The following is a 23,111-nucleotide window of genomic DNA, read 5'->3' on the forward strand; positions in this document are numbered from 1 at the left end:
CCACTTGCCAGGGGCATGGACTCGTAAAAATTTCAAGGAAATTCGTGGAGGTAGAGAATGGTCCTCGTCAGCATTCTACAAAAGTTCAGGTTCTATTATGATGTGTGGACGGAGAAATCGAAAGGACGAGTATGAGAGGGAGGCGGGGCGAGAAATTGGGACGGATAAGTCACTCTGCTTGCAGGTACAGAGCATCCATCGTCCGCGTTAACGGAATATATAATGTAGCTGGCAAATTGTCAGAGTTTTTTTTTTGAGCAAATTGTCAGAGTTGTGTATTCCGTTTGTGCTTGCACAGCATGTACATCAGACTGGATTTGCAAAAAAATCATACAGCACAGGCAACATAAACATATACCAATAGTCTCAATACCACCGAACCAATAGATATGTAGATATGTAGCAGAACTAAGCGTGACAAATTTCATGATACAGATGCCGCCCACAAGTTTTTAGTATGTAATTCACATTACTTCTTTTTACGACTGTTCCTGCTCATTGATGGCATACTTTGAGTGTCCCTTCGCCTGTTTGATCTCCGCATTTTGACCTTGGAAGTTCGTTTTAAGTTAGGTCATCCTCGTCCAAGGAGTCCTCGCCATCATCAGCTGCTTTCTTAATGGCCTGCAGATCACCTGTTGGTAGCTTCCTTGCGAGCCTAATCACCTACATTGATGTACAGAAACCAAATGTCACCATGGATCCTGAACAAAGACAAGTACTAGTAAAAATAAATAATGACGGAAGGAAATATTACATCAGATAGAATGCAAAATGTTCCAGACTCTAGAATATCAAGTAGTCGATGATCACTTGGTAAGACAAGTGCTAAACGGGATACAGTTAGTTGTTTTCTTGTAAATATTTTTTCTATCGTCTTAATTAAGCGGCAGAGCTCCTGCCTTTTGTTCAAAAAAAAACTCTATGAACGGTAGAGGCACCATGCATATCACTGCTGAATCAGTGAACACCAGGAATGCAAGATACACCATTTGCGTTTTGTGCCTGCTCGTACTAACAGTAATTTCCTTGTATCCTTGTCCTTGTTCACCATTTTACAGACATGCAACAGACTGAGGACAACTTCTGGTATAACCATTTAAACACCATAGAATTGCCGGTACAATACAGGGATGCATGGTCTTTTATAGAGAATAATGAAAACAATTACCACATGGTCAAGGTGATTGAAGGCACTCGATTGACCAATACGTTTGATTTCTTCAGCATCACCTTCCTCATAAGCGGATAACAGTTTCGTTGCACATCGGTTCTGATCGCTATTGAGGAAGGCTTGAACCCTGCAATATGGAAGAAAAAGGAAAAATAATGTAAAAATTTCTCTTACACTTCACGATTTGATGGAAAAACCAAACATGGCAGATGGCAGTATGGCACAAATATTATTATACGAAATTTCGCCAGTGATAGTAACTGCAACAAATGTACAAAGCTTACTCTGAGCAGTCATTGTAGCATTTCTGAGCTTGCTGAAAATCATGCGCGTAAAGGTAGATGATGATCGCACTCAGATAAGCCTGAATACAAGAAACAACTTTTGAATCAGACAAATTATATGTTCAAGATATCATACTCCATACACGAATTAGCAAGTTTTGTGTTAAAGATGTGATCACAGACAAACTTGCATGATATAAATATCATGTCCTATTTTTCAATATTCACAGTTCAATAATAAGCATGCAGTCTCTGGATAATTAAGTACAGACTACGGACATTATAGTTTAAAAAGAAAACAAGATTACCTTGCATTGGCTGTTCATGGCATTGCACTTATCGGCAGCAGAACCAAGTCTTAGAAAGAAAGCAGCGGCATCTGAATACCTGTCACAGGACCAAAGATGGATAAATGTAAGATGATTATGTTAAAGATTACTTGCAATGCTAAAAATTATGCGAATGCAATTCTACCAGTTATATTTACTGAGTTGGTTTGAGAAAGTGTGTAAGCAGCTACACCCTACCTTCATTATGTGGGATAGTAAATATCAAACTCAAGTATCTTACTAAAATTCCTAGGTGATAAATTTATAATACAATTCATGGTGTCAATCCTTTAATGTAGGTTCAAAACATTTTCTGCTTGTCTTTCTTTGTCTACTAAAAAGCTCACTTCACATGCAAGAAGAATGAAGTCAAATTCCAAAGGAAATCATGATTGAGATGCCATATAGATATAGCAAACAGTGTGAAATTACAATAATCAGGCATCAAGGTGGTCTTACTTCTCCATCTTAATGTACAACGCTGCAGCAGCACGATACAAGTCAAAAGCCATCTGTTCCTTCCCATCGTCTTCTAGAATTGTGCAAGCCTCATCATACATTTTAATAGCTTCTTCAGGAGATTTCTCCTCCAAGGCACTGATTTCATAACATTATGTTCAGCACATAAGCTTCCATGTTGTTCATAATTATAAGACTATTATTTAAATTTACCTGGCACCCTTTGCTAGAGCATCCGATGCAGGTTGGGCCCTTCCACATTCGCGGCATAATTCTGAAGCTCTACGATAGAAATCAGATACTTCATTCCAGCATCCAAGCTCCTTCGCTAAAGCAGCAGCAGATTCCATATGCTTAGAGGCATCCCATGGTCTATAAAACTAGTTAAGGGCACACTAGGTGATTGTCCAATGATGTGAATAAAAGAAAGAAAACTGCAGACATATTTCCAAAGGATACGAGGAGATCATTTCTTGTCCTTTCGAGGCCTTCTCAAATGCATCTCTTGCTTTCTCATTGTCCTTTCTGAACCTATATGCAACCGCTTTTAGAGTCTCATTACTATATTACATATTGGATTAGTTTCTTTATAATGGCATGGTGGGCTATATTTAGTCAGACACAGTGGTATTTTTGGTCAATTTTTATCATAATGATAGTGGTTGGATTAATTTCTTTATAATGGCGTGGTGGGCTATATTTAGTCAAACACAGGGGTATTTTGGGCCAATTTTTATCATAATGGCAGTGGTGGGTAATTTTAATTTCTTTTATTTTCTCCGATTAATGTGGGAATTTCTAGGCCTTGAGAGCGAATGTAGAGGCTCCGTTTGTTGGCCAAATAATAAGATAATAGATTGCATTGCAGCATAAAATTCTATTTTTATTTTGTAAAAGAGAAATAAATTTCCATAAAGTACCTTTCAAGCAAGCCGATGAGAAGTTTACAATGGGAGCAACCACATTGACTATCAGCTGAACTGCACAAACTTTTGAATATTGCTGTACACTGATCGAACCAATTCAGCAACATTGACTGTAGTGGAGAAGTTGTCATCAAGAATGATAACATCCACCCATTTCAAGCCCAATAGTTAACTTTATGAAGTGCAGGTGCATCATTTGTGCTAGCACCAGTCACCTCGAGACCATGGAGGTGATCTACTCTGCGTGTGATCTAGCTCGGTGATGACGGCGAGGTGAATAGACTGAATGAGGAACAGGAGCTTGCACCTGCGAGGTTCAGAAAAAGGTACAGCAGAGAAAGACTGAAACAGAAGGAATGAACACCATGGTTTTGTAATTGTTTCTCTGCTATGGGATCGAGCCTGGATCTGAAACCTGGTGCGGTGATTTTCCAACGAATCACTGGCCTCTATGAATTTTCTCAGATTTTTTAGATCTCGGTTTGGTTGCTAATCAACTGAAATACAAGGACACGGGGGTGGACGGTATTTGAAATACTGTCCACCCCGCCTCCAGATTTTCTCGATTTAATTTCTCCCTCCACAGATCAAGGATGAGACTGAAATTTTGTAGGTTGTTTCGAAATTTCCTCCTCAGTCCGTGATAATATTTTCAGAATTTTTTGTTGCGATTTGGATCCGCAAATGGAGGGAGATTGGAGACCGGGGGTGGACGGTATTTGAAATACCGTCCACCCCCCGTCCCCAGTCCATCACCGCCCGTGGACGGCGTCTTCCCGCGCTACCATTTCTCCTTGTCTCGCTGCCTCCGGGGCCCGTCCGTGTTGCCTTTTACCACCTTGGTGCTTCGCGCCGTGCCCAGATGTGGAGCTCGCATTGGCCGGCGAATCGACGTGCCGGTGATCGTTGATGGCGCCTCCAGCATGGGCGGCCCGTGGCCCCATGCCACGCGCACCAGGAAAGAGGTGGCCGGCGCCCTGGTTCATGTCACCGTCACACCGGGCGCGGGCGGAGGATGGCTCCGGCAAGGGCGCCGAGGCTTGAGTGACGAGGGGGGAGAGGAGAGAAGATCTGTTTAAGCTGACCAGTGAGCCGAATGGTTATTAGGCAGCAAGCGCTGGTGGAACGACGACTGCCCGACCGGTCACCACAGAGCGGGAGGAGACGGCACGCCGAGACTTGCATCAATGGTGGCTCATGGCGGCGTACGGGGTGCGTTTGGGGTTGTATGTAGAGAGTCCAGCAACCTCGCCGCCGCTGGCGCCGGCCGGATGAGGCAGGCAGGTGGCGTGCCAGATGTTGCCGGTGTCCATGGCGGCGTCGACAGCTGCTCGTGGTGCAGCTGAAATGGTGCTTCAGTAGCGTCAGGCGCAATCGACGTCGATCATCGGCCGACGGTTGCGCAGGACGGAGCAGATTGATGAACTGCGCATACGCCGCCCGTGGCCGCGCAGCACGGACCTACAGTACCAAGGAACAGGAAGCCTGTGGACCGGCGACCGATCTCGGCTGACGCGTGCCGCCCCCAGCACGAGCATGCGCCATGAGAAAGCTACGATGACCACCTGAAGCTGGCGGCGGGTAGAGCCGCGGAGGGGCACGGCGCGCCAGTGCTTGGCACTCCCATGCGGCTGTGCTGGCCAATGGTGGGTCTGGTCAGTGCAACGAGGAAAGAGGGGTGGACGGTATTTGTATTTGAAATACCGTCCACCCCTTGATCCCGATTCTTCCCCAAATTTGAGGGTGCCAGACACACACTAAAATTTCAATAAAAATCATGAGCACTCAGAATCCATCACCGAAGCATGACACAAAATTTCAGACCCTCGTAGGATGCATAGAGCGAGAACCAAAAATGAGAAATCGTGACCTAGGGTGGACGGTAGTGCAAATACCGTCCACCCTAAGAATCCAATTCGCGCCCATTTAGCAGACCTACGGGCGCGTAAAATCTGGTGAAAATTCATGGGTATCGGGATTGAATCTCGTTCGAGGGCATTTTGTTGATGGGATGCCCGCGCACCTCAATGGATGTGTGTTTGTTTTGTTCTGGCTGCTTCCTTTCATGATGCGCCATGGCAAGCTGACGGCAGGATGCAGAAGAATTGACGAATCGTGTATATCTATATATTAAGTAGCCAGAAACGCATCAGCACCGCTCCCGGGTGAGCCATCCAAAGGCCAAATTTTACTCATTTCAGAATGAAATGGGCTTCTTCAGAATGGTTAGTGAAACCAATTCTGATTCCTCAAGTATGCACAGAACAGGAGACTGCGTTCCCCAAACGAACAGGTATAGCAAAAGCTAAAGGCGAAACAAGCGTTCCCCAAATTTTCTGGACATTATCTGCAGAAGAACTTTCAACCTGAAGATTTGCACCTCCATTTATTATTTGTGCCAATTAGAACATCAGCAGTGAAATTGGTACTGCATCTACCACTCTGCATGCAGCTGCAGAGGCCAGAGGCTAGTCAGTCCATGGACAGTTCCTGCTCTGTACTCTTGATACTGATTTGCAGACGGTCAGCTACTCAGCTGAAAGGAAACGAAAACAGAAGCATGTGGTAGTGGTAACTGTATTTCTAACAAGCTTGGCAATTCAACCATTTAAGGATTATTCTTGATATTAGCGATATGTCCTAGTCAACCTTAATAACTTAACTATACCATCTGTTCAGGCAGGAAAGCAACAAGAACGGGGACCTTACCTTAAGCTTGCAGCAAGCAGCATTCAGGATTCAGAGCAAGTGAGAAAAAGGTATGGCGAAGAAAGGCTGAAACAGAAGAAACACCGCCATGGTTTTATAATTGTTCGCCTGCTATGGGATCGATTTCTGGGTCTGAAACCCGGTGCGGTGATTCTCCATTGAATTCCCAGCCTCCATGAATTTTTTCAGGTGTCTTGAATCTCGGTTTGGATGCTAATGAACTGACATACAAGGACACGGGGTGGACGGTATTTCAAATACCGTCCACCCCACCTCCAGATTTTTCTCATTTAATTTCTCCCTCCACAGGTCAAGGATGACACTGAAATTTGGTGGGTTGTTTCGAAATTTCTTCCTCAGTCCGTATGAATTTTTTCAGAATTTTCAGTCGTGATTTGGATCCGGAAATTCAGAAAGATTCGAGACCAGGGGTGGACGGTATTTGAAATACCGTCCACCCTCCGTCCCCATTCCCCAACCAATCACCGTCCGGGAAACGGCGTCTTCCTGGCGCTGCCGTTTGTCCTTGTCTCGCAACCTCTAGGGCCCACCCCTGTTGCTTAGCTCGGTGCTTCGCGCTGTGCCCAGTTGTGGAGCTCGCATTGGCCGGCGATCGTCGATGGCGCCTCCGCCATGGGCGGCCCATGGCCCCGTGCCGCGCTTACCAGCAAAAAGAAGGCCGGCGCACTGGTTCATGTCGCCGTCATACCGGGCTGGCGGAGGACGGCTCCGGCGGGGGCGCCGAGGCTTGAGCGACATGGGGGCTGGTGGTGGGAAGATCTGTCTAAGCTGACCATTGAGCCGAATGATTAGGCAGAAGGTGCCGGCAGAACGACGACGGGCCGAGCGGTCACCGCAGAGCAGGAGGAGACGGAACGCCAAGACTCGCAGCAACCTCGCCGTTCGGGGTAGGGTGCACGTTCGGGGTTGTATGTAGAGAGTCTAGCAACCTCGCCGCCCCTGGCGCCGGATGAGGCAGGCGGCGGTAGCGTGCCGGACCTTGCCGGTGTCCATGGCGGCGCCGACGGCCGCTCGTGGAGCATCTGATGTCTTGAGCCCGAGATGTGATGGTAGTAAGAATGGTGCCTCTTGTGGGCTCCTTGTGGTGTGTTCGTGCCATCGAGGGCGCCCGCGACATCTGGACGCCACGGGAAGGGCACGCTCCGAGTTGAGGTCACGCGCCATGGACGTGGTGCTTCAGACCTTCAGCAGCGTCAGGTGCAATCGACGTCGATCATCAGACGGCGGTTGCGCGGGCCGGCCGGAGCGGACGGACGAACTGCGCACACGCTGCCCGCGGCCGCGCTGCACGGTCCGGACCAGGAAGCTAGAAGACCGGCGGAGGGGCACGGCGCACCAGTGCTTGGCACTCCCTGTTCTGGCCTGTGGTGGGCCTGATCAGCGCAGGGAGGAAAGAGGTACCGTCCACCCCTTGATCCCGATTCCTCCCCAAATTTGACGGTGCAAGACACGCACTAAAATTCCAATAAAAATCACGAGTACTCACCATCCATTACCGTAGCATGGCACAAATTTTCGCATAGGGGGGGGGGGGGGGGGGAATTAATAAGGATAGGTTTCTGCCCTGGGTGGTCGGTAAGTCCGATTGGACCCCACTTGCCAGGGGCATGGACTCGTAAAAATTTCAAGGAAATTCGTGGAGGTAGAGAATGGTCCTCGTCAGCATTCTACAAAAGTTCAGGTTCTATTATGATGTGTGGACGGAGAAATCGAAAGGACGAGTATGAGAGGGAGGCGGGGCGAGAAATTGGGACGGATAAGTCACTCTGCTTGCAGGTACAGAGCATCCATCGTCCGCGTTAACGGAATATATAATGTAGCTGGCAAATTGTCAGAGTTTTTTTTTGAGCAAATTGTCAGAGTTGTGTATTCCGTTTGTGCTTGCACAGCATGTACATCAGACTGGATTTGCAAAAAATCATACAGCACAGGCAACATAAACATATACCAATAGTCTCAATACCACCGAACCAATAGATATGTAGATATGTAGCAGAACTAAGCGTGACAAATTTCATGATACAGATGCCGCCCACAAGTTTTTAGTATGTAATTCACATTACTTCTTTTTACGACTGTTCCTGCTCATTGATGGCATACTTTGAGTGTCCCTTCGCCTGTTTGATCTCCGCATTTTGACCTTGGAAGTTCGTTTTAAGTTAGGTCATCCTCGTCCAAGGAGTCCTCGCCATCATCAGCTGCTTTCTTAATGGCCTGCAGATCGCCTGTTGGTAGCTTCCTTGCGAGCCTAATCACCTACATTGATGTACAGAAACCAAATGTCACCATGGATCCTGAACAAAGACAAGTACTAGTAAAAATAAATAATGACGGAAGGAAATATTACATCAGATAGAATGCAAAATGTTCCAGACTCTAGAATATCAAGTAGTCGATGATCACTTGGTAAGACAAGTGCTAAACGGGATACAGTTAGTTGTTTTCTTGTAAATATTTTTTCTATCGTCTTAATTAAGCGGCAGAGCTCCTGCCTTTTGTTCAAAAAAAAACTCTATGAACGGTAGAGGCACCATGCATATCACTGCTGAATCAGTGAACACCAGGAATGAAAGATACACCATTTGCGTTTTGTGCCTGCTCGTACTAACAGTAATTTCCTTGTATCCTTGTCCTTGTTCACCATTTTACAGACATGCAACAGATGAGGACAACTTCTGGTATAACCATTTAAACACCATAGAATTGCCGGCACAATACAGGGATGCATGGTCTTTTATAGAGAATAATGAAAACAATTACCACAGGGTCAAGGTGATTGAAGGCACTCGATTGACCAATACGTTTGATTTCTTCAGCATCACCTTCCTCATAAGCGGATAACAGTTTCGTTGCACATCGGTTCTGATCGCTATTGAGGAAGGCTTGAACCCTGCAATATGGAAGAAAAAGGAAAAATAATGTAAACATTTCTCTTACACTTCACGATTTGATGGAAAAACCAAACATGGCAGATGGCAGTATGGCACAAATATTATTATACGAAATTTCGCCAGTGATAGTAACTGCAACAAATGTACAAAGCTTACTCTGAGCAGTCATTGTAGCATTTCTGAGCTTGCTGAAAATCATGCGCGTAAAGGTAGATGATGATCGCACTCAGATAAGCCTGAATACAAGAAACAACTTTTGAATCAGACAAATTATATGTTCAAGATATCATACTCCATACACGAATTAGCAAGTTTTGTGTTAAAGATGTGATCACAGACAAACTTGCATGATATAAATATCATGTCCTATTTTTCAATATTCACAGTTCAATAATAAGCATGCAGTCTCTGGATAATTAAGTACAGACTACGGACATTATAGTTTAAAAAGAAAACAAGATTACCTTGCATTGGCTGTTCATGGCATTGCACTTATCGGCAGCAGAACCGAGTCTTAGAAAGAAAGCAGCGGCATCTGAATACCTGTCACAGGACCAAAGATGGATAAATGTAAGATGATTATGTTAAAGATTACTTGCAATGCTAAAAATTATGCGAATGCAATTCTACCAGTTATATTTACTGAGTTGGTTTGAGAAAGTGTGTAAGCAGCTACACCCTACCTTCATTATGTGGGATAGTAAATATCAAACTCAAGTATCTTACTAAAATTCCTAGGTGATAAATTTATAATACAATTCATGGTGTCAATCCTTTAATGTAGGTTCAAAACATTTTCTGCTTGTCTTTCTTTGTCTACTAAAAAGCTCACTTCACATGCAAGAAGAATGAAGTCAAATTCCAAAGGAAATCATGATTGAGATGCCATATAGATATAGCAAACAGTGTGAAATTACAATAATCAGGCATCAAGGTGGTCTTACTTCTCCATCTTAATGTACAACGCTGCAGCAGCACGATACAAGTCAAAAGCCATCTGTTCCTTCCCATCGTCTTCTAGAATTGTGCAAGCCTCATCATACATTTTAATAGCTTCTTCAGGAGATTTCTCCTCCAAGGCACTGATTTCATAACATTATGTTCAGCACATAAGCTTCCATGTTGTTCATAATTATAAGACTATTATTTAAATTTACCTGGCACCCTTTGCTAGAGCATCCGATGCAGGTTGGGCCCTTCCACATTCGCGGCATAATTCTGAAGCTCTACGATAGAAATCAGATACTTCATTCCAGCGTCCAAGCTCCTTCGCTAAAGCAGCAGCAGATTCCATATGCTTAGAGGCATCCCATGGTCTATAAAACTAGTTAAGGGCACACTAGGTGATTGTCCAATGATGTGAATAAAAGAAAGAAAACTGCAGACATATTTCCAAAGGATACGAGGAGATCATTTCTTGTCCTTTCGAGGCCTTCTCAAATGCATCTTTTGCTTTCTCATTGTCCTTTCTGAACCTATATGCAACCGCTTTTAAAGAGAAATGAATTTCACTTATGTGCTTGTAACATCCCACTCATCACGATTAAGGGGGGGAGTGTTGAAATTTATAATGCAAACTTCTATAAGGTTCTATAAAAATATGAATAAACCATGGCATAATTTTGTTCACCATGACAAGGTTCTAGAATGTTCCACAAGAATCATAAGAAGACAAGAAGCTTGGATATTTTCTTGCCATGGTAAAATTTAGAATTTTCTAGAATTAGATATTTGTAGGGAACTTAGATATTTGTAGGGAGCTTCCTAGATTGTGACAAGTGTCACTCATCCAAGAGGGTATGGGTGCCTATATAAGGAGGGTGCCACCCCTTGCCATGCCATACTACTCCACTCCATCCCACACACATCCAAGGGCATGGTAGAAGTGAGCATAGGTAGAGTGTGCTAGGTGTGTGTTCCTTTGTTGCTTCATTAAGGTAAGCGTCTTTATAAGTGTTAGTCTCCCGGTTAAATTTAAGTACTTAGTGTATAAGTTGTGATCCATCGAAGGTTGGCTCTGCCACCCGGGATCACAAAAGGGTCTGGGCTTCATCGAAGGTTGGCTCTGCCACCCGGAAGCCAGCTTCATCTGTTGGTAGGCTCTGCCTCCCGGAAGCAAAAGGCGGCTCTGCCGTCAAAAGGACCCGGTACACTAAGTAACTAGAAGCTGACCGACTCTGAATTGAGTTGGTGTAGACCCTTAACTTAGTAGGGCCACCTCAAATTCCAGCAATCACTAAAATAAAACTTATATTGCAATTAAACTAGTAACGTAAAATAATACTAACTACTAGGTAAACTATTTTATACTCTTGCCTTGCGTTAGTACATTCGTTCCCTCCAGTAACCAGCATACGCATGCTTGCACCCACGACAAAAATCATCTCATCTCTTTCCATAAAAGCCTCTCAAATCACCGTACCATGCCATAATTCCCAGACAATCATGACAGCGCCTACCTCCTTTGCCATAACTTCATCATTCCTTGGAAGCCACAGAGTACCCACACCATTGACCTTGAAAAGACCCGTCATGGCAGCACCCACCTCGCTAAAAATCGGGGTCGCCACGCACAGTGCCGGCCGAGATTTTTTCCGCCGAACCGCCTCACCCGTTCGTTCTCGCTCGCGCACGCGCGACACGCCGGCCCCACGACGGGACCGTGCGCTGCCGCCGGCATCATGCCGTGCCGCCCACTCCCGCGTCCCTACCTCGCTCACGCCGCTGCAGCGCCCTCGCCGGCTTTGCCGCCTCGGCGCTCGCGCCTTCAGCGCTGCCACTGTTCGCGTTGACGACGAGCTGCCGCAGCCCACGCCGTCGCCCGTCCTTGCGCGACGCCGCTGCTGCTCTCCCCGCCTATAAAAGGAGCAAGGCCGTGACGAGCCCCGTCACCAGCCCAAGCACACCGAGCCGCTTCGCTCCACCAGCTGAACCACTCCTTCCGAGCCTAGCTCACTCACGAGACGAGGCTCCAACAATTGATCCTCTTCCTCGAGCTGTTCCGCGCCAAGGTGAGATGGCAGGCAGCTCTCCCGACCATTAACTCCACAACAAAAGCCCAAAACACCCACCAGCCGTGAGCACCTAATCAAATCATTCTACCAACCAAAAACTCAATATCTCCTTCATATCAACTCCTTTTTACGTAGCTCTTTTTCCTAAACTCTCCTCAAATCATATATTATCTATTCCTCCTATTTTCATCTCCATTTGAGCTTATTGCTTGCTTGTGTTTGTTTGCCGGTTGTGCCATTTTCGCTCATAGATCACGGAGTGACTGAGGAGGAGCCCGCCAAGGAGCCAGAAGACCCGTACCACGGGCAGGAAGCCGCCGCCGACGACGCGTACGCAAGCGAAGGCAAGTTTCATCGATCCCTACGTGAGCGGTTGCATCCATGTGAGGACGTTTTGCTGTAGCCTGGGTCTAGGATCGATTACATATACTAGTACTTGAGTGATTGAGTGTGCTCATGCATGCATCTGAGTAGTCATGCATATCCAGAGCTGAGAATAGGATAAGAAGGGATCTGGCTGAGACCAGGGCAGCTGGGTATGCTGGAGCCGGCGCTACCGTGGTGGTAGACTGGCAGGTGAGTGCTACCGTGGTGGTAGGCTCGAGTTGACATGTTGAGGGATGGTTGTTGCCCTGGTGAACCATAAGGACCGAGTTGTTTTGACATCTCACCTAGCTTACTTTCAGTACGACCACATGAGTTTGTATGGGCAAACCTTAGCCTAATCCCACTGGCTAACCTGGTAGTCGTCCGAGGTGGATATGTTTTGGGGAGAGACCTGGAATGGTCCAGACCCGAGGGTTTGGGGCGACTAGTCGGGGTTGAGCCACGGCTGGGTGTCGGCTATGACGGAGCCGTCTCTGGACGGTGAAGTGCGTGTGGGTAAAGCGTACAACCTCTGCAGAGTGTATAATCCATTCGAATGGTCCGTGTTCACGGTATGGACAGGCTACGGTGTGGTCCTGACAACTAGTGAGCTGCCTACTGTGTGTTGTGTCGGAAAGAGTTGCATACCATTAGCTGCATTATTAGTAGAATGTGCTTATTATGCGTCGTGCATGTCATTTCCCCTCCCGTAGGGTGAGGTGGAGCTTGCTGAGTACTTTTGTACTCACCCCTGTTGATTTTTCCCCAGAGGATCCTGACTTTGTGCCAGAAGACTACGAGTAGATCGTGTCCGCACCCAAGCTGATCGAGTGGAGCCGTGATGAATGAAGAGCTAGTCCTGCATGTCGCTATGCTAGTTGTTATCCTATGGTTGTTCTGTGTAGCTTTGTGTTGTCACTTTACTCCTCATGTACGTGTTAAATAAAGCTCTGTATGACTCTGGACTCCACTTGATGTAACATGTATTATGCCGGAGACCTTATTCGGTACTTAATACATGGTTAGCCTTGATCTTCGGGTCAGGGCGCTTCAGGTGGTATCAGAGCCATGCTTGGCTGTAGGACGCGAACCGGTAGTAAACGATGACTGTAGGAGCCATAGGATGGTCAATCCTTGAAAATATATTACTCCTTAAACTTTATCCTTGTTATGCTAACCCTACCCTTGAAAATCAGATGGCGGATGACTGGACCACCACCTACTGCATCAACGAAGATGGATTCCCCAGGGTGCTTTATGCTGCCACGGTGCGACTTGGTATTCCGGAACGACCGGAGTACGTGGGTCGCGAGTTCGTGGAGCATGGCACCGAAAGTTGTGAGGTCACTATCCATATTGGTGCCAGTGATAAGTACTTGGAGATGCAACCCTGGAGCGTCACCGCCACTGGAGCCCGTATGCCTGACACCATTCAACTTGCAGCTCGCAAGGCGCTGCGGTACCTGTGCCAGATGTTTGAATGGCACTTGGGTTCCACTCCCATGAAGTACTTTCCACCGCTGGACCGTAGCCGTCCTGCTTGGGCGGCGAGGATCCGCAACCTGGAGAGCCCCGCAGGGACAGAGAAGAACCCCACAGTTGTCGCAATGTCTGGCTATTTGCTTAGCCTCGACGATTTGTGCGACCAACTGCATCAGCGTGTGAGAGATTTAATCCAGCGTGCTGAGGAAGCGGAGTCCCGTTGGCGTAAGGCTAAACTGGCCGTAGCCCAGGCAGAAGCCCGAGCAGCCGAAGTTGAAAGCCGCCTTGCCATGGCCGAAGAGAACCTTAGGGAGCAGGCAGATCGCCACAGTCAGCTCCTTAGGGGTGTCTACCTAGTGGACCGTGCCAAGCGCAAGGAACGCCATCCCAGGACTGCCGCGGAGCTGCCAATCCTAGAGGGAATTCCGCTATGTTCCTCGTCCCAACCACGCAGGAGGATTTGTGAATCAGTGCCGCCCACGCCTCCCGCATCTCCCCGAGATCCCGGAAACAGTGACCCCGAAGACCGTGTTGTAGGGTTCAGTAGTCGAGTCGTCCCGGCCGACCCTTAAAAGTCGAGCCGCGTTATTGTAATTCGTCGTGTCATGTATCCCTGCTTGTTTGAATGAATGCTTGTTTGGTGCTTGAATGATTTGTTTGTGTGCATTGTGCGGTACAAAATATTTTATACAAATATACCCCAGCATTATACTAGGGGAGTCACCTAATCTTGCCCTCCTTGACCGTAGATGTCTCGTCGCTCGAGCCGAGTCCAGGGACTCCATGCTCAGGAAGACGGTGACGAGGTCAACCCGAGAAACCAAGCCCCTCTGAATGTAGCCCCAGAAGCACCAGAAAATGGGCAACTACCGCCGCTACCTCCCCGTGCCCCAGCACCCATTGACATGGCAGCCATACTGCAGCAGCAGAACCAACTCCTTCAAGTTCTTGTGACCACTCTCACAGCTCAAGCTCAAGGCAATCTTGGCAACAATAGACCTGCAATGCAACATAATGGCAATGGCAGCAGAATTGCAGATTTCAACCGCTTGCAGCCACCTAAGTTTGGAGGATCTGATAACCCTATTGAGGCAGATGATTGGCTGCGAGAAATTGAAATGAAGCTTGAAGTGGTCCATGCAGATGATAGAGACAAGGTTTTGCTCGCAGTACAGCAGTTAAAGGGACCAGCCCTTGCTTGGTGGCAGAGTTACAGAGAAATAAATGAAAATGCTAACGAGATGGTATGGGCTGACTTTGTCAAGATCTTCAGAGAACATCATATTCCCAGCAGTGTTATGAAGCTCAAGCGGGATGAGTTCAGAAAGCTTCGTCAAGGTGGTATGAACGTGACGGAGTATCTTCATAAGTTCACAGAGTTGTCTCGTTATGCACCAGAGGATATCAATGACGACGAGAAGAAACAAGAAGCTTTTCTTGGTGGGCTTAACCCTGAAATCAGGACCTTGGTTGAAGTCACCACCCACAATGATTTTAATGCTATGGTCAACAGGGCTATTACCACTGAGAGAAACAGGAAGGCAGAACTCAGTGAGCGCAAACGTCGGTTTGAAAGCAAGAAACCCCAGCAGTTGGAGAAGTTTCAGAGGACTCAGTATCCGGCTCACTCAGGCCCAAGGAGCCAGGGTGCCTTTTCATTCAAAGCGCAGCCCGGTTCTTTCCAGAAGCCCACTCAGTCAGCTCCTGTTATGAAGACCCAGAGTACCTTCCGCACCCAACAGACTGGCGGAAGTCAAGTAACCAATGTGAAGACCTGTTTCCACTGCCGCGAAGCCGGACACTACAAGGCCAACTGTCCGTATCTCAATCAGCCCGCCCCTTCTGTTTTCTCCAAACTCTGTTCAAGGACCAAAGCAGCCGACTGGAGCCAACCGTGCAACACCAGCTAAGAGCCAGCAACAGTCCTTCGGCAAGGCAAAAGTGAATCATGTGAATGCTGAAGAAGCAGAGGATGCACTAGGAGTGATTCTCGGTGAGTTTCTGGTCCAATCAGCTCTAGCCTCAGTGCTTTTTGATTCTGGAGCATCGCATTCCTTTATATCCTCCCAATTTGTGGAAAAGCATGATATACCTACTATAGCCCTTAAGAGGCCACTAATAACCCGTTCCCCTGGAGGTCATATACCTTGCCACTTAGGTGTCTTAGATATCCCGATAAACCTAAGTGGGGTAGTATTCCTTGCCGACCTAGTAGTCCTTACTTCCAAAGGGATAGATGTCATACTCGGTATGGACTGGCTCACCAAGCACCGCGGAAACATAGCCTGTGCTGAGAGAGCAGTGACAGTCACCAACCGCCAAGGGTTAACAGTCACATGCCAAATCCAGCCTAGCCTGTTAGACTCCATGGTGAACCACATCCAAGCAGAATCCCCCGAAGATGTGCCAGTAGTTCGGGAGTTCGCAGATGTGTTCCCAGATGAATTACCCGGTATGCCTCCAGAAAGAGATGTAGAGTTCACTATTGACTTAGTCCCTGGAACCAAGCCTATAGCAAAGAATGCCTATCGATTAGCAGCCCCAGAGCTTGCCGAGTTGAAGAAGCAGCTTGAAGAGCTTCAACAAAAGGGATTTATTAGACCCGCTGCTTCTCCTTGGGGAGCCCCAGTGCTCTTTGTGAAGAAGAAAGATGGAAGCATGAGACTTTGTGTGGACTACCGTGATCTGAATGCAGTCACCATCAAGAACAAGTACCCTCTGCCTCGGATTGATGACCTGTTTGATCAGCTGAAGGGAGCTAAGTTCTTCTCCAAGATAGATCTAAGGTCAGGTTATCATCAGCTCAGAGTGCGACAAGAGGACATCTCCAAGACAGCCTTCAGGACCCGTTATGGCCAGTATGAGTTCACAGTGATGCCTTTTGGTCTGACTAATGCCCCTGCCTTTTTCATGACCCTCATGAATAAGGTGTTTATGGAAGAGTTAGATCGGTTTGTCGTGGTATTCATAGATGACATACTGGTCTACTCTAAGAGTGCTGAGGAGCATGGACAACATCTTAGAATTGTGCTGGGAAAGCTCAGAAAACACCAGTTGTATGCCAAGTTTAGCAAGTGTGAATTCTGGCTGCAGAGAGTCTATTTTCTGGGTCATGTCTTAACAGCTGAAGGTGTTGAAGTGGACCCAGAAAAGGTCAAGGCAGTATCAGAATGGAAGCAACCAACCTCAGCCTCGGAGATCAGGAGTTTCTTGGGATTAGCCGGCTATTACCGGAGATTCATCGAAGGTTTCTCTAAGATAGCCCGGCTTATGACCGAGTTACTCCGGAAGGACACGAAGTTTGTCTGGTCTGAAGCTTGCGAGAGAAGTTTTCAAGAGTTGAAGAGGCGACTAACTTCTGCCCCAGTGCTAGTCTTGCCAGATAATCAGAAGAGCTTTGTCATTTATTGCGACGCATCCCGACAAGGATTGGGTTGTGTTCTTATGCAAGAGGGAAGAGTTGTATCTTATGCCTCAAGACAGTTGAGAGCACATGAGCAGAACTACCCCACCCATGACTTGGAGTTAGCTGCAGTGGTGCATGCCCTCAAGATTTGGAGACATTATTTGATTGGGAATAAGTGTGAAATCTACACGGATCACAAGAGCCTGAAGTACATTTTCACCCAGTCAGACCTTAACCTTAGACAGAGAAGATGGTTGGAGTTGATCAAAGACTATGATTTGGAAATTCATTACCACCCTGGAAAGGCTAATGTGGTGGCTGATGCGCTCAGTCGTAAAGCATATTGCCATCACTTAGTCACACAAGCCCCAGAGCTGAGTGAAGAAATGAGGAAGTTGAACCTAAGGGTTGTACGCCGCTCTTGCAACTATAACTTTAGTGTCCATCCCGTTCTGGATGACCAGATAAAGGAGGCTCAGATGGAGGATAAAAGATTGGTATGGATTAAAGATCGCAACAGTGAAGGCAAAGCCCCAGATTTCAGAGTAGATAAAGATGGAGTTTTGTGGTTCAAGAAGAGATTATGTGTGCCTAAGCAAGGTCATTTCCGCAAGACCATCTTGGATGAAGCCCATAACTCAGCCTATTCCATTCACCCCGGCACTACAAAAATGTACCTGGACCTTAAGGAGAAGTATTGGTGGAATGGTATGAAGGGGGATATCGCTCGATTTGTCGCTCATTGTGATGTGTGCAATAGGGTTAAGGCAGAGCATCAGAAGCCCAGTGGATTACTCCAGCCGTTGCCGATCCCAGTATGGAAGTGGGATGAAGTTAGTATGGATTTTATCACCGGTCTACCAAGAACCCAGAGCGGTCATGACTCAGTTTGGGTGATTGTTGACCGACTCACTAAAGTGGCACACTTCATCCCAGTGCGTACCACTTATGGAGGTGATAGATTAGCCAAATTATATATTGAGCGTATTGTGAAGCTGCATGGAGTACCTAAGAGGATTGTGTCAGATAGAGGCACCCAGTTCACTTCGAGATTCTGGAGCAGGTTACATGAAGCACTTGGTACAAAGTTGGACTTCAGTTCAGCCTATCATCCTCAGACTGATGGCCAGACCGAAAGAGTTAATCAGATCCTTGAAGACATGCTAAGAGCCTGTGTTCTTACTTATGGCAAAAATTGGGAAGACAGTTTGCCATATGCAGAGTTCTCTTACAACAACAGCTACCAGTCAAGCTTAAAGATGTCGCCATTTGAAGCCCTCTACGGGAGGAAGTGTCGCACACCTCTCATGTGGACCGAAGTCGGTGACCGCATTATTGAGGGCCCAGATTTTATTAAAGAAGCAGAAGACAAGATAGCAGAAATCAGAGAGAATCTAAAGGCAGCACAATCTCGCCAGAAAAGTTATGCCGATAAAAGAAGACGTACTCTCAGCTTCGAAGTTGGAGACTATGTGTACCTTAAAGTTTCCCCAATTCGCGGCACACGCAGATTCCAGGTACGAGGAAAGTTGGCTCCACGTTACATTGGACCTTTCCCAATTATCAAGAAAGTGGGAGCGGTAGCCTATAAGCTACAGTTGCCAGCAGAGATGTCAGATGTACACGATGTATTCCATGTGTCCCAACTCAGAAAGTGCCTGCGAGTACCAGAAGAACAAGTGGCCCCAGAGACAATCGACCTGCAGGATGATCTCAGATATCAAGAGGTACCAGTAAAAATTCTGGACACTGTGACGCGAAGAACCCGCAACTCAGAAGTCAGGATTTGCCGAGTTCAGTGGAGCAGGCATTCGGAAGCAGAAGCAACTTGGGAGAGAGAAGATGCGCTCCGAGCCGAGTTTCCCAGTCTCTTTAGTGGTGAAGCTGAATCTCGGGGACGAGATTCAACCTAAGTGGGGTAGGTTTGTAACATCCCACTCATCACGATTAAGGGGGGAGTGTTGAAATTTATAATGCAAACTTCTATAAGGTTCTATAAAAATATGAATAAACCATGGCATAATTTTGTTCACCATGACAAGGTTCTAGAATGTTCCACAAGAATCATAAGAAGACAAGAAGCTTGGATATTTTCTTGCCATGGTAAAATTTAGAATTTTCTAGAATTAGATATTTGTAGGGAACTTAGATATTTGTAGGGAGCTTCCTAGATTGTGACAAGTGTCACTCATCCAAGAGGGTATGGGTGCCTATATAAGGAGGGTGCCACCCCTTGCCATGCCATACTACTCCACTCCATCCCACACACATCCAAGGGCATGGTAGAAGTGAGCATAGGTAGAGTGTGCTAGGTGTGTGTTCCTTTGTTGCTTCATTAAGGTAAGCGTCTTTATAAGTGTTAGTCTCCCGGTTAAATTTAAGTACTTAGTGTATAAGTTGTGATCCATCGAAGGTTGGCTCTGCCACCCGGGATCACAAAAGGGTCTGGGCTTCATCGAAGGTTGGCTCTGCCACCCGGAAGCCAGCTTCATCTGTTGGTAGGCTCTGCCTCCCGGAAGCAAAAGGCGGCTCTGCCGTCAAAAGGACCCGGTACACTAAGTAACTAGAAGCTGACCGACTCTGAATTGAGTTGGTGTAGACCCTTAACTTAGTAGGGCCACCTCAAATTCCAGCAATCACTAAAATAAAACTTATATTGCAATTAAACTAGTAACGTAAAATAATACTAACTACTAGGTAAACTATTTTATACTCTTGCCTTGCGTTAGTACATTCGTTCCCTCCAGTAACCAGCATACGCATGCTTGCACCCACGACAAAAATCATCTCATCTCTTTCCATAAAAGCCTCTCAAATCACCGTACCATGCCATAATTCCCAGACAATCATGACAGCGCCTACCTCCTTTGCCATAACTTCATCATTCCTTGGAAGCCACAGAGTACCCACACCATTGACCTTGAAAAGACCCGTCATGGCAGCACCCACCTCGCTAAAAATCGGGGTCGCCACGCACAGTGCCGGCCGAGATTTTTTCCGCCGAACCGCCTCACCCGTTCGTTCTCGCTCGCGCACGCGCGACACGCCGGCCCCACGACGGGACCGTGCGCTGCCGCCGGCATCATGCCGTGCCGCCCACTCCCGCGTCCCTACCTCGCTCACGCCGCTGCAGCGCCCTCGCCGGCTTTGCCGCCTCGGCGCTCGCGCCTTCAGCGCTGCCACTGTTCGCGTTGACGACGAGCTGCCGCAGCCCACGCCGTCGCCCGTCCTTGCGCGACGCCGCTGCTGCTCTCCCCGCCTATAAAAGGAGCAAGGCCGTGACGAGCCCCGTCACCAGCCCAAGCACACCGAGCCGCTTCGCTCCACCAGCTGAACCACTCCTTCCGAGCCTAGCTCACTCACGAGACGAGGCTCCAACAATTGATCCTCTTCCTCGAGCTGTTCCGCGCCAAGGTGAGATGGCAGGCAGCTCTCCCGACCATTAACTCCACAACAAAAGCCCAAAACACCCACCAGCCGTGAGCACCTAATCAAATCATTCTACCAACCAAAAACTCAATATCTCCTTCATATCAACTCCTTTTTACGTAGCTCTTTTTCCTAAACTCTCCTCAAATCATATATTATCTATTCCTCCTATTTTCATCTCCATTTGAGCTTATTGCTTGCTTGTGTTTGTTTGCCGGTTGTGCCATTTTCGCTCATAGATCACGGAGTGACTGAGGAGGAGCCCGCCAAGGAGCCAGAAGACCCGTACCACGGGCAGGAAGCCGCCGCCGACGACGCGTACGCAAGCGAAGGCAAGTTTCATCGATCCCTACGTGAGCGGTTGCATCCATGTGAGGACGTTTTGCTGTAGCCTGGGTCTAGGATCGATTACATATACTAGTACTTGAGTGATTGAGTGTGCTCATGCATGCATCTGAGTAGTCATGCATATCCAGAGCTGAGAATAGGATAAGAAGGGATCTGGCTGAGACCAGGGCAGCTGGGTATGCTGGAGCCGGCGCTACCGTGGTGGTAGACTGGCAGGTGAGTGCTACCGTGGTGGTAGGCTCGAGTTGACATGTTGAGGGATGGTTGTTGCCCTGGTGAACCATAAGGACCGAGTTGTTTTGACATCTCACCTAGCTTACTTTCAGTACGACCACATGAGTTTGTATGGGCAAACCTTAGCCTAATCCCACTGGCTAACCTGGTAGTCGTCCGAGGTGGATATGTTTTGGGGAGAGACCTGGAATGGTCCAGACCCGAGGGTTTGGGGCGACTAGTCGGGGTTGAGCCACGGCTGGGTGTCGGCTATGACGGAGCCGTCTCTGGACGGTGAAGTGCGTGTGGGTAAAGCGTACAACCTCTGCAGAGTGTATAATCCATTCGAATGGTCCGTGTTCACGGTATGGACAGGCTACGGTGTGGTCCTGACAACTAGTGAGCTGCCTACTGTGTGTTGTGTCGGAAAGAGTTGCATACCATTAGCTGCATTATTAGTAGAATGTGCTTATTATGCGTCGTGCATGTCATTTCCCCTCCCGTAGGGTGAGGTGGAGCTTGCTGAGTACTTTTGTACTCACCCCTGTTGATTTTTCCCCAGAGGATCCTGACTTTGTGCCAGAAGACTACGAGTAGATCGTGTCCGCACCCAAGCTGATCGAGTGGAGCCGTGATGAATGAAGAGCTAGTCCTGCATGTCGCTATGCTAGTTGTTATCCTATGGTTGTTCTGTGTAGCTTTGTGTTGTCACTTTACTCCTCATGTACGTGTTAAATAAAGCTCTGTATGACTCTGGACTCCACTTGATGTAACATGTATTATGCCGGAGACCTTATTCGGTACTTAATACATGGTTAGCCTTGATCTTCGGGTCAGGGCGCTTCAGTGCTCCAGAATGAACAAATTTCTATCAAGAAAACAAGGATGGCAAAGAAAGTCACAGACCAGCTTGCTCATACAAGGAAGTAGCGCTTTTCCAATCAGCATTCCACCGTGTAAAACTCAATTTTGTTCTGCAAAAAACAGTATATTCAAGAGCAATTTGAGGGAACATGCTTTACAAAGGGTCAAATTTGAGAAATTTCGCGGCTTTCAAGCTATAAAGCTATACTGATATGCATTCATTCATGTTTGCAAAGATTTCAAAAGCTAATGCTAATGCAATATGATCTAGTCATCTAGGAGAGTGTACCACCAGGATTTCCCCACCATATGGACCAAAATGAAAGTCCCACATCTTGCCTTTTCCTGCAAATTTGGTTCGCCACGAACACAGCTCGACCAAACTAACATGAACCGAGGGAAATGATTAGCCCTTTCAACAGCAATCCAATAATTACTTGGAGAGCACCCAAACCCCAAACATTTGGGGCAAGTCGGCACAGCCGTCTGAAACTAGTCCCCGAAGCTTATCTCTGCCAAGTGCTTGGAGATCTGATCATCAGCAAGACCCCGAAATCAGCGGCGTGACTTTGCACGAAGAGGTGAAACTCATTACCACAGGCGGACTAGATCCAGGAATTTCCGGATCGCTCGAGACACCCTCCGCACGGAAGTTTGACACGATCGGCCGAGAATTACAGATCGCTGGGTTCCAATCAGACGCACTAGGGACCCAAGCAGCTTCGATTACTTGGCCTAGACGAAACGAAATCCCCCATTCCGACGGAATACGCGCGAAACAGCAATCAGGTTGCTCGCAGATCAAACGGAGCAGGAGACCTCGAAGGAAACAGCAGACGAAACTAGAGAAAGCGAAGAAGGGCTCACAGCTTGTCGGCTTTGGTCATGAGCTTGTCGGGGTCGGACGAGCTCGCCATGGGCCATGGCTGGGACCGCCGCGTCCGCTCCGCCGCTGCGCAGCCCACAGATTCCCACGCCTTGCTGGTTCGAGCAGTTGAGCTTTGGGACAGCTGCCGCTCGCTGGATGAGGACGAGGGATCCGGCACTTCGTTGAGATTCGCGCTGGGGGGGGGGGGTCAATCTCGATCCCAGCATCGCGTCGCTGTCGAAATGTTTGGGCTCCTAGGGAGCTCCAGCCCATCAGAAACATCCAGGCCCATTATAAGATCATACGGCCCGGCCCAAAGGCCGAAGAC

General features: G+C 47.6%; 2 protein-coding genes across 2 annotated transcripts; both read right to left on the reverse strand.

Moving 5' to 3' along the window:
- Nucleotides 1–343: 343 nt before the first annotated feature.
- On the reverse strand, nt 344–2,731 carry LOC120682743 (gamma-soluble NSF attachment protein-like). Its single transcript, XM_039964742.1, has 7 exons — nt 2,706–2,731; nt 2,460–2,618; nt 2,247–2,384; nt 1,767–1,845; nt 1,459–1,538; nt 1,172–1,301; nt 344–666 (listed from the first exon to the last, which is right to left on the reverse strand). The coding sequence occupies exons 1-7, from the start codon at nt 2,714–2,716 to the stop codon at nt 565–567; spliced, it is 699 nt and encodes a 232-aa protein (XP_039820676.1). The 5' UTR covers nt 2,717–2,731; the 3' UTR covers nt 344–564.
- Nucleotides 2,732–7,823: 5,092 nt separating this feature from the next.
- On the reverse strand, nt 7,824–22,928 carry LOC120682679 (gamma-soluble NSF attachment protein-like). The gene is made up of 9 exons (XM_039964659.1): nt 22,783–22,928; nt 21,958–22,025; nt 10,197–10,281; nt 9,951–10,109; nt 9,738–9,875; nt 9,258–9,336; nt 8,950–9,029; nt 8,663–8,792; nt 7,824–8,158 (listed from the first exon to the last, which is right to left on the reverse strand). The coding sequence occupies exons 1-9, from the start codon at nt 22,830–22,832 to the stop codon at nt 8,057–8,059; spliced, it is 891 nt and encodes a 296-aa protein (XP_039820593.1). The 5' UTR covers nt 22,833–22,928; the 3' UTR covers nt 7,824–8,056.
- Between the last annotated feature and the right edge of the window lie 183 nt (nt 22,929–23,111).

The sequence above is a fragment of the Panicum virgatum genome, chromosome 7N, assembly GCF_016808335.1.
Source record: "Panicum virgatum strain AP13 chromosome 7N, P.virgatum_v5, whole genome shotgun sequence".
Lineage (NCBI taxonomy): Eukaryota > Viridiplantae > Streptophyta > Magnoliopsida > Poales > Poaceae > Panicum > Panicum virgatum.

Bases quoted from the DNA above. Each gene is read 5' to 3' on its own strand.
- LOC120682743 (XM_039964742.1), bottom strand. The intron at 1,846-2,246 runs GTAAGACCACCT...GTCCTGTGACAG, and splicing joins TTGTACATTAAGATGGAGAA to GTATTCAGATGCCGCTGCTT. The intron at 1,302-1,458 runs GTAAGCTTTGTA...TCCATATTGCAG, and splicing joins TGCTACAATGACTGCTCAGA to GGTTCAAGCCTTCCTCAATA.
- LOC120682679 (XM_039964659.1), bottom strand. From the start codon at position 22,832: ATGGCGAGCTCGTCCGACCCCGACAAGCTCATGACCAAAGCCGACAAG. The intron at 9,876-9,950 runs GTAAATTTAAAT...TTATGAAATCAG, and splicing joins GCTCTAGCAAAGGGTGCCAG to TGCCTTGGAGGAGAAATCTC. The intron at 8,159-8,662 runs GTAATTGTTTTC...ACATCAATGTAG, and splicing joins TCAATCACCTTGACCCTGTG to GTGATTAGGCTCGCAAGGAA.